The 17,867-nt window shown below is 34.0% G+C and overlaps 1 protein-coding gene across 1 annotated transcript in view; it reads right to left on the reverse strand.

Moving 5' to 3' along the window:
- The window catches only part of ETNK1 (ethanolamine kinase 1), a 54,358-nt gene continuing 37,357 nt past the window's right edge, over window positions 867-17,867 (reverse strand). Inside the window, exons 5-8 of the mRNA XM_005680753.3 lie at window positions 14,910-14,993; window positions 12,956-13,116; window positions 6,505-6,578; window positions 867-6,188 (exon numbers count right to left, since the gene is read on the reverse strand). Coding sequence (XP_005680810.1) covers window positions 6,116-6,188; window positions 6,505-6,578; window positions 12,956-13,116; window positions 14,910-14,993 — 392 coding nt within the window. The 3' untranslated portion in view covers window positions 867-6,115. The remainder of the gene's footprint in view (window positions 6,189-6,504; window positions 6,579-12,955; window positions 13,117-14,909; window positions 14,994-17,867) is intronic.

The raw sequence follows: 17,867 nt of genomic DNA on the forward strand, positions 1-17,867 counted from the left end.
ACTGTGAAGAAGGCTGAGCGCCAAAGAATTGATGCATTTGAACTGTAGTGTTGGAGAAAACTCTTGAGGGTCCCTTGGACTGCAAGGAGATCCAACCAGTCCATTCTGAAGGAGATCAGCCCTGGGATTTCTTTGGAAGGAATGATGCTAAAGCTGAAACTCCAGTACTTTGGCCACCTCATGCAAAGAGTTGGCTCACTGGAAAAGACTCTGATGCTGGGAGGGATTGGGGGCAGGAGGAGAAGGGGACGACCGAGGATGAGATGGCTGGATGGCATCACGGACTCGATGGACGTGTGTCTGAGTGAACTCAGGGAGATGGTGATGAACAGGGAGGCCTGGCGTGCTGCGATTCAAGGGGTCGCAGAGAGTCGGACACGACTGAGTGACTTAACTGAACTGAACTGAACAACTTCAAATATACAAACAGTTATACGCGAACACTGAAAAGCTTTTGCTACAAAAGGAAAACTACAAAAATAAGCTGAAGTCACAAGATTTATGGATACAAGCAGTTAGAACTCAACTTTATTGTTACAACCAATTTTTATTTACAGATTATAAATCTCTTCAAAAAGATACATTCCTTCATTTAATCAATGGTAAAAGGCCTTATTAAATAGAAATAAAGCCTAAACATTACTTATATTTAAACAGAAATACAGATTCTTTAAAAGTTTGTGAACATATAGCAAAAATGCATTTTTATTTAAGAAGTTACATGAATGAGGCTGTTTTTAATTTTATTCACTGGCAACCCCATTTTAACCACAGAACAAATTTTACTTAAATTAACAGCAGTAAAAATGTAAAAATTAAAATTGAAACATGAAAATGAGCAACAAAAAACAGGAAGTATCTTCATTACCAAACAGATTACAAGTTCTCAGACACTCAGATACTTTCTGAGGCATATCAAATACACCTACCTCAAACGTTGCATTCATTTGAGAGGTATCAATACATTTTCAGTGCTGAGACTATTTGTAGCAGTTACAGTATTTACAGAGCAGCATTATACTACTATGTTTCACATTTAATAAACACAAATTTAACCTTTATGCCACAATTTCCCAATTCAACATACAGCTAATGCAATGACAGTTATTAATTTAGTTTTTTTCTTTTGAAACCGATAAGGACATTATCATTTAAGAACATGGAATAATGCCAGGTCTTCTTTCTTAAAATAATAGTATGTTTTAAAATCCAAATACTTCAAATCATGGAAACTTCACCCAGCTATACAAAGGCTCCTAAATAGAATAGAGTTTAAAACTCTCCTCTTTGCAAATTCCACCAATTTACAATTACTTTAGAACATGGAAGTAATAGGAAACTTCCTCAGATTACTGAACAATAAAAACGTCAGTGTGTCACTACATAAATTAGGTAGCAGCACACCACATCCATGCAAGTGCTCTTATTTCCGCCACTGCTTTTTTTGGGGGGTGGTCCTTTTCCAGTTCATAGGATCTAGCATTCATGGATATCATCAGATCTTGGTCTCTCTCTTAAAGTCCCTTCGTTAAGAGTTATGAAATTTAACTAATGGTACAATTCAAATCAGCCAGCTTTTTCTTACTCTTCATTAACTAGTTCAAATATAACACATAATGTTTTCAGTTTTTATAAATACCTTGTGTATTGTCAAAATGAGTAATGGTAATTAATACCATTAATGTTCAGGATGTAAACAAAAATATGTCTACATTTAGGAATTAAGAATTTTACAGAGCAACTTTTTTCATAACTAGAAAAGTCATAGGATGCATAATGAACACAGATTTTAACTGGCTGTTTGATAACATCAGTAGCATAGTAAGTGCATTAAGTATAGCAAAGAAGAGAAAGCAGATTGTAGGATAGAACCCTACTAAAAACTTGACTTCTGAATGCCTCAAACTCAAAAAGGTATTTTCTACAAGCACTACCATTATTTTTTCTATTCAAATGGTTGAAATCTGTCCATTTCAAATTATAATCCAGAAAGGAAAATTTTAGTGTAAAACCTGTTCAAAAAATCCAATTCATCATGTAATATATCTTATTAATTTCAGTTTTTCAAGTACTCAAGTAATGCAAACTCAAGCATTTTCTTTTAGAGCAATGCATTTACACACTAAACTTCCAAGATGGGGGGAAATTCATTTAAAATAATCGCTCCATTTTTCTGTCTGAAGACACCAAACCCAAGACAAAACACTGTAATCACACAAGTGGTATGTAACAGAAAAAAAGGCGGTTCCCTATAACTAATATCTTTTGTTTAAAAAAGAAACAAAAACAAATTGCCTTAATATGTAACTAAGTTTCCAGTCAAACATATTCTAAAATCTAACGAACTATATTAGAAAATTCAGAGCAAATCAATTTTGAAATAAAGATTAAAGTTGCTTTAGGACATCCTTATAATTCACTTTCCTTGGTACATAATAGTTACTAGCGTTTGCCTTTTGTGTTGAGTGATGCAAGTTGCCGTCAATAACAAAACTTTCCTCCTAGCATAAAGCATTGTTAACTCTATTAACTGAACAACTGACTAATATTAAAAGCTTGCCTATATCACTTTGGAACGCAGTATAAAATGCTTATTAAAAGCAATGTAAAGCAGAAAAGCAAAATGATAGTTTTCTCATTTACATTATGAAGGATTTTGAAAATGGTACAGAAAATGAAAGAAAGAAATACCTGTATAACTTTAAAAGTGGAGGTTTTTAACTTTTAATTCAGAGTGTTTAGGGGGAATTTTTCCTTTAAATCTGGAAGCTTTCATAATACGTTTATGAAGTTAAATGTTCCACAAAAATGGAATTAGCAGTCATTAGAAGAACAGTTCTATCTTTTTCTGTATTTTACAATCCCCTAATGAACAATTTCATACTTAGAGAAGCCAACTGAGATATGCTTAAGTTGAACTAGAAGCTATTATTTATCATCTCCCTTGTACCTATGGGACTTAAGAATCATATTGAGATATATAAAAATTGAAAGTGTTTTTTTTGGTAGAGAAAAGTTAACAGCCTTGAAAATAGAAAAGGGTAATACTTCAGTTTGCAATCATTAAACTGCATTTTTAATTTGCTTTAGTTTAGAATCATGACTCAAAGAATGGAATTCTTACAGGGTATTAATTTAATGCTTGCAAGAATCTAACCTCCAAAAACTAATAGCCAAATAAAGAATGAAAAAAAGTCATATTAGGCACTGAGAGGCTAAACAAGTAAGTACTGATGTTAACAAAAATGGATAACCCTATTTCCAGTTCCTCTTGTTATCCCACTGTACCGCCCCATCTGTTGGTTATTTCCAGTCTAAACCAAAGAGCTGGATCATTCCCTTACAGAAAAATGTCTACAAAAGGAAAGAGAATGCAAAAACAATACACAATCTCATATGCAAGATACAATTCACACTAATTTACAAACTTTTATTTACACTGTTTTATATACATTCCAGGCAGACCTAGTTGATGAGTTTTGTGCTCATATTGATCTCAAATGATCACGTGAACAGTATGACTTACTACCACATCTCTTTAATTCCCAGAAAGTGGTGGTAGCATGGGGTCTGGAGGGAAAAAAGTCAAGTATTACTGGTCAGGTAAGATCACATAAGTAGGTAAGGAACAAAGAGGAAAAGAATTGTGGAATTCTGCTTGTTTAAGCATCCAGGCCACTATGGTCTACTGACTAACAATGAGTATACATGAATGCCACTTCTCTAACAACCATTTTCATATTTACAAAATGAGCTTACTATCAGTTATTAGGTAAGGCATTCAAGTTCCTTAACATAAAAAGGCAAAAGACATCTCAGCAAGACACAGGACAAATTTTAGAGGGATGTTTTCCCTTGAGAATCCCTTAAATGGTCAATTCAAAGGGAAGCAATTTTGAATTCTATTATTAGGCTGAAGTATGATCCCCAAAACCTGCAAAGGAAGTGAGAACATCATGATACCCCAAAGAGTGGGAGAAATATCTTAAATATCCTATTTTGTTCCCAAGATCCACTGCCTAGGGCTAAAGTGAGAGTCTTTACTCCCCTTTACATTCACTTCCTGAATCTCTCTGAACCACTTACAACGGTGTCACAGCGAGCAGCCATGCACAGTCTACCAGCAATGGCTCAGTGAATCTATTCAAAATAGTCTGAAGAATATGGAAGGAAGATAGAAAAATGATCTCCTCTCTGACTACTGTTCTCCAAGATATATACTGTTGCACTTTTAGGAAGTCAGAAAGCAAAAAAACCTCAAGTCCTACATATTCTTCATTGTTCTAAGAAAATGTTCCAGCCACAGATGAAAATTCCACCAAAAACAATTTCTCAAGTTCACTCTTAACATTCTATAAAAAGCTATTAACTGTTTAACTGGTTCTTTTCCTTTAGTTAATTAGGTAAAATTGTACTGATCCAATGATAATACGGTTTATAAAAACAGAAATGAACATTTGCAACGTTGGGGAGGTAGGAAACAAATAGTGGCTAACACTGTTACAGATTCAGACAGATTTTAAGATTCTAATCATGTAACTAGAATTTACCATTTTCAATGCCTGTGTTTCTACTTACTTTATCAGTTTTAAACATCTTGAGCTAATCCAAGTATTTTAAAGCACTTATCTGAGAGTATAAGTCATTTGGAATAATACATCAGACTCCCCAGATTTCTCAGAGGATAAATTTGCAGTTGCATATTCTGAATATGCAGATTCATTAAGACAACTTTGTACATGGGCACTTATGTGACCAAAGTGTGCAAAGCTTCTCAGACTAATTTTCTAAGCAAAGTTAACCATGACTGCTCAACTCCACACAGCAGTCTTCAAAACTTGAAGTTTGCTTATCCATCCCAAAGACACAAGTTCCTTCCAAATAATAACTGTCATCCTCTCACAGACAAAACCAAACAAAATCAAAAGAAATCAAAACAAACAGAAGCCCTCCTACCATGAGTATTTTTGCTTAATTCACACTGTTATATCAGATTTTAAGTGTACAGGATTGATGTTCTAAATGTTCCTTATTTAATTCTTTTAACCACCTCAACTTATTTCTCTGAAACTACATGTTATCAAGTAATCATTTGCTATCATTCTAAAGACACAGAAGAGAAACTAAAACATAAAGCCACAGTGTAAGGAATGAATCTGGAGAAGTAAAAAAGAATTAATCTAAATGACATTTTCTTGTTCCCAAATATTATAAGCATTCTACCTTTGTTTCAAAAATTAGTAACTGCTGTACTAGCTACTATTTAATAACAAACAAAATACAGTATATCCCAATAAGTGAAACAAAATTTTTGGTTAGAAACAAATTGATACAGTAAAATTTTAAAAACAAACTGTACCTAAAATGACCATACACAGTACATGGAAACATTATTTAATGCAGATTTTGGTAACAAAACCACCATATATCTATTCCAGGATTATATGGTAAATGTTAATATTTATTCTGCCAGACTATGTGAGGGAAATTTAAATTCTAAGATGTTCCCCCTCCAAAATGCTTTCCAATTCTTCAGAAAGATGTACCACTATCATAGACAGTATATGTATTTCATTCTCCTAAACAGATATTTTTCTATGAACATTCTAAGTTATCTAAACCAGTGTCTGGCATTTCAAGAGTAAATGATTCATTTTACTTACAGTGTGTCAGAAAGGTTACTCTAAACATCAAAAATGTTTACTGAAATTAATCTTATTAAAGTAAAACATAACAAAAAAAAATATTTTCTCTGGGAATTTTTCATTGCTTACACTAAACAAACAGATGAAACAGATGAAAGCAGTCACAAAATTCATGTTAAATTTATAATAAATAATTCACATATAACACAGATTAAATTATAAAAGGATTAAACTGACATCTTTGTATCTTTTTGCTGATTTAACAAACTTCTAACCCACCACATACTGAAAGCAGTAGGTATATTTCTTGACATCATTCAGACTATTTAAAAAATAAATTGGTTGTTAAGAGGCATAATTTGTAAAGCAAGAAAACCAAATTAAAAGAATTTTAACAAATATTGACTTTTTGGAATTTCTTAAAGATCCACAAGCACTGTTCAGCTACTTAAGAATAATTAAAGTCTTCTTTACTCAGGCACTTTTAATGCAGTAACCTCAGGCTTCATTTTAAAGTACTGGTTAAAACGAACAACTGCATACCTATCAAGAAAAGAGAGTAACAACAGAATTAGAGCTAAAAACCTTAATCCCTCCTTTATTTTCACTTACCCTTCTAAGTTAAGTTTTAAAATTTAAAAGGACGTATTTTTAGTTTATTGCACCACCTACTGGACACTTTTCTAATACTGAGAACATTTAACAGATGAAACCAGATTTCCTTGCAAACCAACTATTAAATGCATGCAACTCTTGTAACATCTGACTAAAAATAATAACTACATGTCCCTTATGGATTCTAAAATGAATCCAAATAGAGTAGAGACAAATGCAATGCATACAATAAAATTAAACTTACCCAAGGAAATCAAAATCAATAGTGGAGTATTTGGCTTGAATCAAAGCCCACAATCCCCAAAAGAAATGAGAAGCCTAAAAGAAGGAAAGAAAAATCAAGAATTATGATAATTGATTTCTTTTTAAAGCAAATATGAAATTCTGTGTTTTTCCTCTTTCATCAACTCCATGCATATTTTCTTGATGCCTTTTTAACACATAGTATCTACAACACAGGTAATACTGAAGTGCACAATTCTCTGCTGCTGCTGCTGCTGCTGCTGCTGCTGCGTCGCTTCAGTCGTGTCCGACTCTGTGTGACCCCATAGATGGCAGCCCACCAGGCTCCCCCGTCCCTGGGATTCTCCAGGCAAGAATACTGGAGTGGGTTGCCATTTCCTTCTCCAAGGCATACAAGTGAAAAGTGAAAGTGAAGTCACTCAGTTGTGTCTGACTCTTAGCGACCCCATGGACTGAAGCCTACCAGGCTCCTCCATCCATGGGATTTTCCAGGAAAGAGTTCTGGATTGCCTTCTCCGGTATAATTAGGAGCTGCACAATAATTTTGTATTTATGCTTTACTAAAATCTATTTCACTATTCACTTAGTGAATCTAAGACTTCACTTCCCAAGAAATATTCTATTGTAACCAGAAATACTATAACTGGAAAAAAATTACTAGCTGTGTGGCTGTAAACAACTTAATTAACTCCTCTGTTTCCTCATCGGTAAAATGCAGGTGTGATCATTTATAATAAAAAATAAACATCTGATCTACATCCACTGTTTCTGACTTTCCTAAGCATAAAGCAACTGGGAGCATTTTTTATATAATATCTGGTCTTTTGTCGTTGGTTCCTAAAATAGTTCCAGAGCCATAAAAGTGAAAAGAATGTCTGGTTATTCTTAACAAGTCCCTTTCAACCACATGTTACTGAGGTATCCTTTGAAAAGATGCTAAACTTGAGGGCTGGTTGCCAGGGGGAACCAACCAGGTGATTAGATGGTTGGAACTTTCAACCCCATCACCTCCACACCTCAGGGGAGGGAAGAGGAGCTTGAAGGCTGAGATAAATCAATGGCCAATGATTTAATCAGTCTTGCCTCTGTAATGAAGCATCTATTAAAACCTAAAAGGAAGGGGTCTGGCAAGTTTCCTAATTTCACGAACCACAACCTATGCACATGCTTGGGAAGGGAGGGGGTGTTCTACCCTAAACTCCACGGAACAGAAGTTCCTGAACCCAGGACACTTCCAGATCTCACTCTACCACACTTCTTCATCGAGCTTTCTTCTGTATCCTTATAATATCCTTAATGATAAACTGGTGAACATATGCAAACATTTCTCTAAGGTCCGTGAGCCACTCTGGCAAATTAATAGGCCCCAAGGAGGGAATTGTGAAAACCTCCCATTTATAGCCAAGTACCAATAACACCCTAGACTTGCAAGTAGCTTCTAAAGGGGTGAGGGCACAGTCTTGTGGGACTGAACCCTGAACTCACAGAATCTGACACTACCTCCAGGTGGACAGCATCAGACTTGAGTAGAATATGTAAGACACCCAATCACTGCCTGCTGAGAACTGGAGAACTGGGGTGGGTGTGTGTGTGGGTGTGTGTGTGTGTCTGTGTGTGTGTGTGTGTCCGTGTGTGTCTGTGTGTGTGTGTGTGTGTCTGTGTCTGTGTTGTGTGTGTCTGTGTGTGTGAAGGGGAGAACTACCTCAGAGCAACTAACAATAGTATTTACACCTGGCATACAACAAACATCCAATAAAATGTTAATTATTATAATTATACAAAACCAGAATGACAAAAATGAGGAAGACTTTAAAAAACGGTCTTTCTATCTAAGGATATGTCTCAGGTATTGAAAGGTGAATTGTGAAATGCCCTCCTTCTTTTGAAAGTCTAAGTCAGTGGTTCTCAAAGCGGTCCATGAGTCCATGGAAGATCCTGAGGCCCCAAGCTATTTTCATTATAACACTAACATGTTACTTGTCTTTATGACTCTGTTTACCTTTGCAGTAATGGAAAAGCAGTAATGGGTCACACTCCTGGTTCCTTAACATAAGCCAAGGCAGCGGTACCCCAAACTGTACTAGTATAATGGTCTTACTCTACCACCACACACTCGCAGTACAAATACAGTCTCACTAAAGAATGTACTTTACGAAGCCATTAAAACTATTAATCTTATTACATTTCCACCCTTGAATACATGATATTCTGACATTCTGTGAGATGACACAGGAAGTACACACAAAGCACGGCTGATGCCTACCCAAAGTATGAAGGCTGTCTCAAGGTAACACACATATGACTGAGTTGTGACCTAAACTTGCACAATTTTAATGGAATACCATTTTTACTTGAAAGAACAACTGACATATGAACTAGTTATTAGAATTGGGTATTTGGCAGACATTTCTCAAATATAAAAAAAGAGAACTTGTCATTTCAATGAAAATAACTGACAGTATTTGTTGCCAATGATAGACTTAAGACTATTCAACCTAAATTAGAACACTGGAAAATCTGTGTTCAATTCTGTGAGATTATCAGCTTCTCAATAAAGCGCTTATTATTTTTCTGATACTGGCAGTGACATAAATAAGTGTAATTTTTCAATATATAATGAGATGTATCAACTTTGAGAAGATTATACAGCTTAATAAATCCATATTTTCCAATTAACTAATGAATGACATTAAAATTACAAAATCACACACTGGTATAAGAGGCATTCAAAGTGTAAGATAAACTAACGAAGTTTAATGTAATAGAGTAGAAAATTTAACTGATATGCTCAGATTAAACATTACTACTAAACTTTAAGCAACTATTACTTACTGAATTTTGGTGAAGCATCAAAAAAAGAATATCCACAGTTCTCTGAAAAGGCAAAATACTTCTCTTTCCCAAAAACATATGTGTGTGAAACAGGACTATCTCCACACACTTCAGAGAAAACAACACATAATATGAGATGAAATGCAGATGCAAATATGAGAGTCTAACTTTTGTTAAGCCAGACATCAGAGAAATTTGTGAAAGTATAAAATTATGTCATTCTTCTCACTGAAGTGTTTTTTGCTTTGGAAAATAGTTATTTTTAATTTTTAAAATGCTGTTTATGTTAATCTGAGCTTTTTAAAAATATATATATTTAGTAAATATTTTAAATTTGTTTTAATATCCAAGATGGTAAATATTGGTCACCTAAAAATAACATCAAAACAGCTCTCCCCAATGTTTCAAGCACTGTTATCAACCGTATTTCTCAATTTTTATTCATACAGTAACGTAAAATAACTAAATGATTCTATATTAGAGAAGCATTATACACAGAACCTCACTTATTTTGGTAGGTTAACACCTTTTACAGGCTGAAAATGAAAAAATTATATTTATATTAGTCTCTTATATGAATAAAAAGGAAAGTAAGGGAACAGTCCATTTATTATTTGCATTCTCAAAAATGGAGAAGTGAGAATACTGAAGTACAACTAATATAATAATCTACGATTCTATGATTTACTAATACTATTTGTCTCAGATTTGGAAGTTACAGATATGTACGTCTATCAGAGGGCATTTTAATTCCTAGGCTACCCACTTCTGTTGCCAAGAAAAATTAGAAGCTTTATATAGTGAACAAATAAATTCTCAAACTCTTCTGAAAACCTCATATAATTTTAATATATTATATATGAATAATACATATGTATAAGTTTGTAAATATATAATTATACAACATAACTTTACTTACAAAGAATCTGAAGTCTGCCAACAATGTGTCTAAAAACTCATCAGAGCTTAAAAAACCCAGATTACCTATTTGGTTTTATAATGCAAATACCTACTTTTGTTTGTCATCATCTCAACATTAATTAATTACAGTAAACAATCAATAACAAGTGAAGTCTTTTAATATTTAAAAGTCTGACCATGCCCTGAGGAATAAACATTTACCAACCATTTATTTTGGGGCTTCCCTTGGTGGCTTAGCTGGTAAAGGATCCACCTGCAATGCGGGAGACCTGTTTGATCCCTGGGTTTGGGAAGATCCCCTGGAGAAGGGAAAGGCTACCCACTCCAATATTCTGGCCTGAAGAATTCCATGGACTATACAGTCAATGGGGTTGCAAAGAATCAAACATGACTGAGTGACTTTCACATAACCATTCATTTATTTAAAACCTCTACACCTCGATCTTATTACTCAAACCTCTTTTCCTCCCGTATCAAAACAGCCTTACAATGCATGTCAGTGCTGTCTTCTTCATGACAAGTGATCAAGGAAGGAGAAGGAAAGAGTTTTTAAGACATATCCATAAAGAATAAGAGGAACTTGCCAGAAAATACAGGGAAAAGGGTATCCTAGGTAGAAAGAAGCATACAGGGTTAAAACACCTTGGAGTGTTTAGAAAACATGATGACTCTGCTAGAGGAGGAAGTGGGATGTGAGAAATACAGTGGGAAATAAGAAAATCTATAGATGCTATCATTTGTATGTCACTCTGTAAATCATAGGGAGCCATAGAGTAGAGAAGTGACACAATCAGATTCATAAATTAGATTCTAGTTATTAGAAAGATCACTTTTAAAATGTACTGTATGAATTACAGACAGAAAAAACCTAAAGGTGAAGAGACAAGTAAAGACTAACGTAGGTGAGAGATTAAGTCCTTAATCATAGGTCATGCAATTAAGAAGATAAGGGGTGGACTTCATAGAATTTCAGGAACCAAAAAAAAAAAAAACCTGAAAATAGAAAAGTGTGAGAGGAGGAACACTTGAAAGATAATTCCTTCTTTCCTGGTTTCAGAATACAACAGAATGCACATCATTTTAATTAAGTCAAAACAGTACAGTGAAGAATAAATAATGGGAAACAGGACAAGATGCTGAAAATAAAATTCAAGTTTGGACACATTGTGGTCAAACACTAATGAAACCCTGGAGAGATACAGTCCAGATCTGGAGCTTGACAGTGGGAGGAAACTCAACTTGGGATCATTAAAAGAAAGGGCAGTAAAAGCCAGGGAAATGTATATAAAGTAGGGAATTCCCTGGTAGTCCAGTGACTAGGACTAGGCACTCTCACTGCTAAGGGCCCAGGTTCAATCCCTGGTCAGGGAACTAAGATCCACACAAGCTGTGTGGCACTGCCAAAAAAAGAAAAAGAAAATGGGGCAGAGCCCAAAATCTGAACACTAGGAAACACTAGAATGCAAGAGAATTAGAGGAAGAGTAAGAACAAAGAAGAGCCAGAGAAGCAAACAAGCAGGAGAGCACAAGAGAGAAAAACCAAGGGAAAATGGTACCACAAAAATTAACAAATAAAAAACTGGAATCAATGAGAAAATATACTGTCAAATGCTATGGACAGATAAAGTAAGATAAAGACTTAAGAGTTTTAACTGGATTTAGTAATTATGCCGTAATTGTTAAGAAAACCCTATATTCTCTACTTTAAGACCATGCTTAAAAAAGAACAAACAGAAACAGCAGGCATCCTAGGACCAAATGGAGAGCATGTCATTAATGTTCTAAAGCCATCAGAACAGTAGGTAAAGAAGTCACATTTCGGCACATCCTCTTAAGATGTATTCTGAATGACTCAGAAGAAATGCTACTTTTAATACTATGGAAACAGTATACCCATGAGCCACCATTAGAGTCTATTTGTAAAGACTACATGGCAAATAATTCCCTTGTCAATTGTAGAGAATTGTATTAAAACTAAAAAGACACAGTAGCTAAAAGAACTGCAAGCCAATATTCAATTTGTCTCAACACCTTAGCTGAAAGCTCATTCTAAGAGCATCATGTCATTCTCAAAAGATAATTTAAATGAATTAAATTTTGAAAAAGTAGATGCATTTAGAGTAAAGAGAGGTGGGTCTTGAAAATAACAGAGCATTAAAATACCAAAGATGTGGGAAATAACTGCTTATCAAAAGGTCATGAAGATACAATACTGTGCAGTTATGAACGCAGTTCTACTGGTTCTTCCAATCTACTTTTAATCATGCTAACATGAGAAGTTCATGTGATGATTACATGTATTCTGGAAATAACCTCATTTCTCATAAATCTATCCTTGATTATGTGTTTTAATAACATAAAGAAAGAGAATTCGGTATTTTTAAAAAGTGCTTCACACTTTAATCCTAACTTTATCTCAAATCCATTAACTGAACAAATAATTTTATTGAGCACTTAACCTGTAGTTTGGCATTGCTGTTCTAGGGGCTGGGAATACAGTAGTGAATGAAATAAAATCTTTGTCCTCAAAAGCATTACAGTGGGGGAATTTTAAACACTCTTGTTTTGTCATTATTTTAAAAAATTAAAAAGTTCAAAAAACTCAAAATAGGAACTGCTTACAAAATGATGGAAAACTTTTCTTAAGCTATTAACATTGTATTAAGAACCTTTCATTAATTTCTTAAATTTAAACTTACCAAAGCAAACTGATTGACTTGAATGAAGAGTATTTCTACTTCCTTTTCAGTAACTTCAGTCCCAAAACCCTTATATTCTTTGTAGGCTTCAAGGTAAGAACGCAGCCACTGGCCCTGTAGTTCTCTACCTGGATAAAGACTATAGTCTACATCACTCACACCTAAAATAGAAAAATACAGTGAGGTTTTTTAAAACACGACATATCTTTTACTTTAATAATGTGCACCATCTACCTATTTTTTCAGAAAAAAATTATTAAATGTCTCCATTTTTTGCTGAAACACTAGATATTATTAAGTAAATACCATTTATTAAGTAAACCAATCATATTTCTAATTAAATTCTAATACACCATAATCAATTTTCACTGCCTCAATTTTTCCTCAAAATGTGAAGCCTGAACCAACTACCATTAGGTGTCACAAATCTTCATTTACCTCAGTACCTCAGGAGATTCTTATGATTCTTATGCACACTAGCATCTAGAGCATTTTCTAGAACTGTGGCTTTAAAGCATCTTTAACCATTACTTCCAAACTAACAAATATTTAAGTGGATAGACCTTTATATTTTTTGTTTTTTGGCCACGCAGCATGTGGGCTCTTAGTTCCCCAACCAAGCATTGAACCTGCACCCCCTACACTGGAAGCATGGAGTCCTACCTACTGGACCACTAGTGAAAACCATAAATACATGTTTATACTGAAGCCTTACACATGCACCTGATACTGTATTTCATGAAACAATATTTACCCTAACTACACCTTCCAATTCTGATATTTTCTATTTCTTTTGCATTCTTTGCTTTAATTAATTCCCCTACACATCTGATCTCATGATGTGCAGTTTGAAAAATACTCATCTAGTTCCTAGTATTTTGCCTACCATTCAAGTTGATCCTAAGTTGATCCAAACTTACCTCTCTGGTCTTATGACACTCTATTCTCCTTCATGGATTTTATATCCTATAGGAATAGGTATATTCACCTTGAAGATTTCTTCCTTCTTCCTGCAGTGCCCTCCTTTCTATTTGCATATCAAAATTCTACCTTTTTCAATTTTTTTCTACACAAAATCATAATAAGATCACTGAAGCTTCCTCTTTTGTATCCTCACCAGTGAAGCATATTCATGGTGATAACTCTTTTTATGCACAACTACTCTCCCTTCCTATAGATAAAGAAATAAATTCTTGAGCTTTTTAGTTAGATGACATTCAAAAAGCCCAGGTATACAATGGAAAGTCAAAGTCACTCGGCTATATCCAACTATTTAGGACCCCATGGACTGTAGCCTGCCAGGCGCCTCTGACCATGGAATTCTCCACTTGGGCTTCCCTGGCGGTTGGCTCAGCTGGTAAAGGATCCGCCTGCAATGTGGGAGACCTGTGTTTGATCCCTGGGTTGGGAAGATCCCCTGGAGAAGGGAATGGCTACCCACTCGAGTATTCTGGCCTGGAGAATTCCATGGACTGTATAGGCCACAGAGTTGCAAAGAGTTGCACACGACTGAGTGACTTTCACTCACACACAACGGAAACAGCAAAGGCCTTTAAATGATTAAAAAAAAAAAAAAGAGTTGGTTTCAAATCTTAGTTCTCTGCATTTTACCATGACCTTGGTGAATTACTTTACTTATCTGTAAATTGAGAACATGGATTGTGTGTAGAAAAAATTAGATGAGATTTATAAAGCAACTATGTCAATTCTTAAAAAAAAAAGTAAAAGCCACAATTATTATTTTTCTCTTATTTTCCTTAAGAAATTAAGGAAGAGGTCATCATCTCTTTCCTCCAATAATAAAGAAAAACCATAATGGTCATGAAGAAAATTAAAACTGTTGCTCCTACCCCCAAGTTGATCTTCTGTAAAGAACAAAAAAATTCTAAAAAGCATCCTTTCAAAGTTTTATATGCTACCTCACTAGAGGAACATGTTCTCTGCTGGATTTTACCTGCAAATTCATTGAAATGATTTCCAATATCATATGCCAGGTAGTTGTATCCAGAATATTCATAATCAATGAACTGTACATCACCTATGTGAGACACAAAAACAAAGACATAAGAAATCACATATAGGATACGAAAATCCCTATGCTATTTATAATTAAATAGCTTCCAATATTTTGTCTCATTGTACGTGCTTGGTTACATGCACTTCTGAGACAATACAGGGTAAGGCTGTGAATTTTATGGCAATGAGCTTTACAAAATTCCAATTATGTACATAGGTCAACAGCTTCTTTGTGGACATCAATGTCCACTATACTAAATAAAAGTCAAAAAATACAGTAATTCTCCACATTCAAACAAAAGCAAATATGTATTTAACCACATGGGGGCATCAGTTACTTAAAAATTCAAGTTAGTTAGAAATGAAAACTACCTTCGGAAACAATAATTTATGCAACTTTCTCAAAAGATTAATATATATTCCAACAGTGAGTTTACCGATGGAAAAAATACATAGACTTTCAAAGGTTTGAATTCTGTGAGTCCTGCACTTAAGCTATAACACTTGCTGATTAACAGAACCTCTTTAAGGTAAGACAGTTGCTATCAAACTCTTAAATATTCTTGAAATGCTACATAATTAAGGTTTCCAATAGCTTACTTGAGCAGCATTAAGGTGGTCATTTTATCATTTAAAGGAACAAAGGTAAGCTATTTTTTCTTTTTGAGAAATTTTTATATATATAAACTAAAAAAATTCCTATTCTAAATTAGTGCTTTATATATATGCAAATTTTATTATAATTCTTCAGACTATCCTGTTCCATTCGCCCAAGGGACAAACTCTTGCTTAGGAAGCTTCATCTTTGAATACTGAGTTTTAGTTAGAAGATTTGGCTCAACACAGATATAGGTCCTATTCAAACGAGGTAAAGACAGGGAGGGAGAGAGAGAGAAACATTAAGAAAAAAACATCAAAATGGGTCACTGTCTACACCAGGGGATCACAAACTCAAAAGGCTAAACAGTTAAAATGGACACATGAACACAGATATAAGGCTGTTAAGAATAGTTTCTAAGCTGCTGATATTGAGAAAATACAGAGCTATGTCTAGTTACACTATCTTTTAAAACATCAAGCTGAGGTAATAAACTTCTGGTTTAAACACACTGGCTTTTCCCAGATGAAAGAGCCTTTTAACTATCATGTGTTGCTATAAATTTATATGTTTAATCTTGGACTGTATGTTGATCATATTCCAACTCAGAAAAAGAGTATTATATGACCAAAAAAATGTAATAGCAAGGAGTATTTTACACAAAAGCAAAAAAAAAAAAATTAATATAATTGCATTTAATATATAATTCAAAACTTTCATAATAGTCAAGTCTAGAGTAAAATAAGTGAGATCATCAAAGTATTAAAGTCCAGTTACCAAAATCTATATGCATATTGACAAAATAAGGTTTCTAAGAGCTGGTGACTACATAAACCACTGCAACACAACCAATTTATATTCTTGGAGAAACAAAAACTATCCCACAGAAAGTCTTAAAGTTAACCAAAGCACTTCACTAACCAGCAGAATGGGAGGACAGAACAAGCTTTAACCAAATCACTTCAGCAATAAGCTGCAAAATGAAAAGTCAGAATATATTTAAAAATTTTCTTCTAGGTACCCTTGGGAATGACAGGGTAAAGACCACCATGATGACAAAATACTTTGCAGCCATGATAAAAATTTCATTTTCAAAAGTTATTTAATGGCCAGGAGAATTACAAATGTTATATGAAAAAAGATACAAAATAGTAAACACAGTGATCCAAATTATTAAAATATGCCTGAAGAGAGAAGGAAAAAAAAGAAACATAATACATAGGGGGGAAAAGATGGTGGAAATAAACCAAAACATTTTTATTGGTTTCATTTCAGATGGTAGACAAGTGACCTTTTTTCCTTTATTCTTTACAATAAACATTACTTTAAGGAGGAAAAAAATGATAGTTTAAAAAGATTAGGATGAAAAAGACTAAACATAATGATTTGGGAAATACCTATCTACCCACCCAGACTTCAAAATATGAGGATTCCAGAGGATTTACCAAGTTGTCTCACTGAGTCAACCAAACAATTTTAATAAACAATTTTTCAAATTACAGCTGTTGATTGTTTTAGCTCTTTAAATACAAATTCTTGTAGAGCTCATACAAACTGTTACATGCCAATAAAAATACACAGCCCAGTCCCGAAGCTTACTTTAGCCACATAAACAAAAGCTTCAATTTCAATTTTCAAAATCATATTTAGAATTTGGCAAATATAAATAAAACAGCAGGTAAAACATGCCTGCTTATAGAGTATATACAATTTAAATAAAGCATAGATCATTTTAACAAAAGTTAAAATCTGTTTCAGTATGAAAATTTTAGCAATGACTTTTTGTAGTAGCATTAATTCATTAAAACTAGCCTTTATTTTTAAATGCTATGTTGAGTTTATAAATAATGAAATTTTAAAAATAAGAAAATGAAGCTAACAAGATACAGATGAGGCTGTTACCAGGCTCCGTGCATGTGAACAAGTGATGCGATAAACCTCCAGTCAGTGCGTTTAAGAAGCACGGGTGCGCCGCCACATGGCAGCAACAATGGCATACCTAATCTGTAGCAGATGAAGAAAATTTGGCAAACTCACATTTTACAAGACACAAAGCTTAAAAGGAAAAAAAAATTTTTTTAATCTGCATTAACTATTCTTTTCAAACTACTGCAAACAAAGTGGAACTCAACCTTAAATTTAATCTTCTGCAACAAAGTAGAATTAAAGAGGCCTGCTTTCCTTATTTTGGGTGCCAGAAAAATCAAATTACTGGAAAATGCTTTCCTACAAGAAAAAAAAAATACCCTGAACTTTTTTCCTCTACAAATTTAACTTCTGAATTCTAAAATTTCCAAT

This window comes from Capra hircus, chromosome 5 (genome assembly GCF_001704415.2).
Source record: "Capra hircus breed San Clemente chromosome 5, ASM170441v1, whole genome shotgun sequence".
Lineage (NCBI taxonomy): Eukaryota > Metazoa > Chordata > Mammalia > Artiodactyla > Bovidae > Capra > Capra hircus.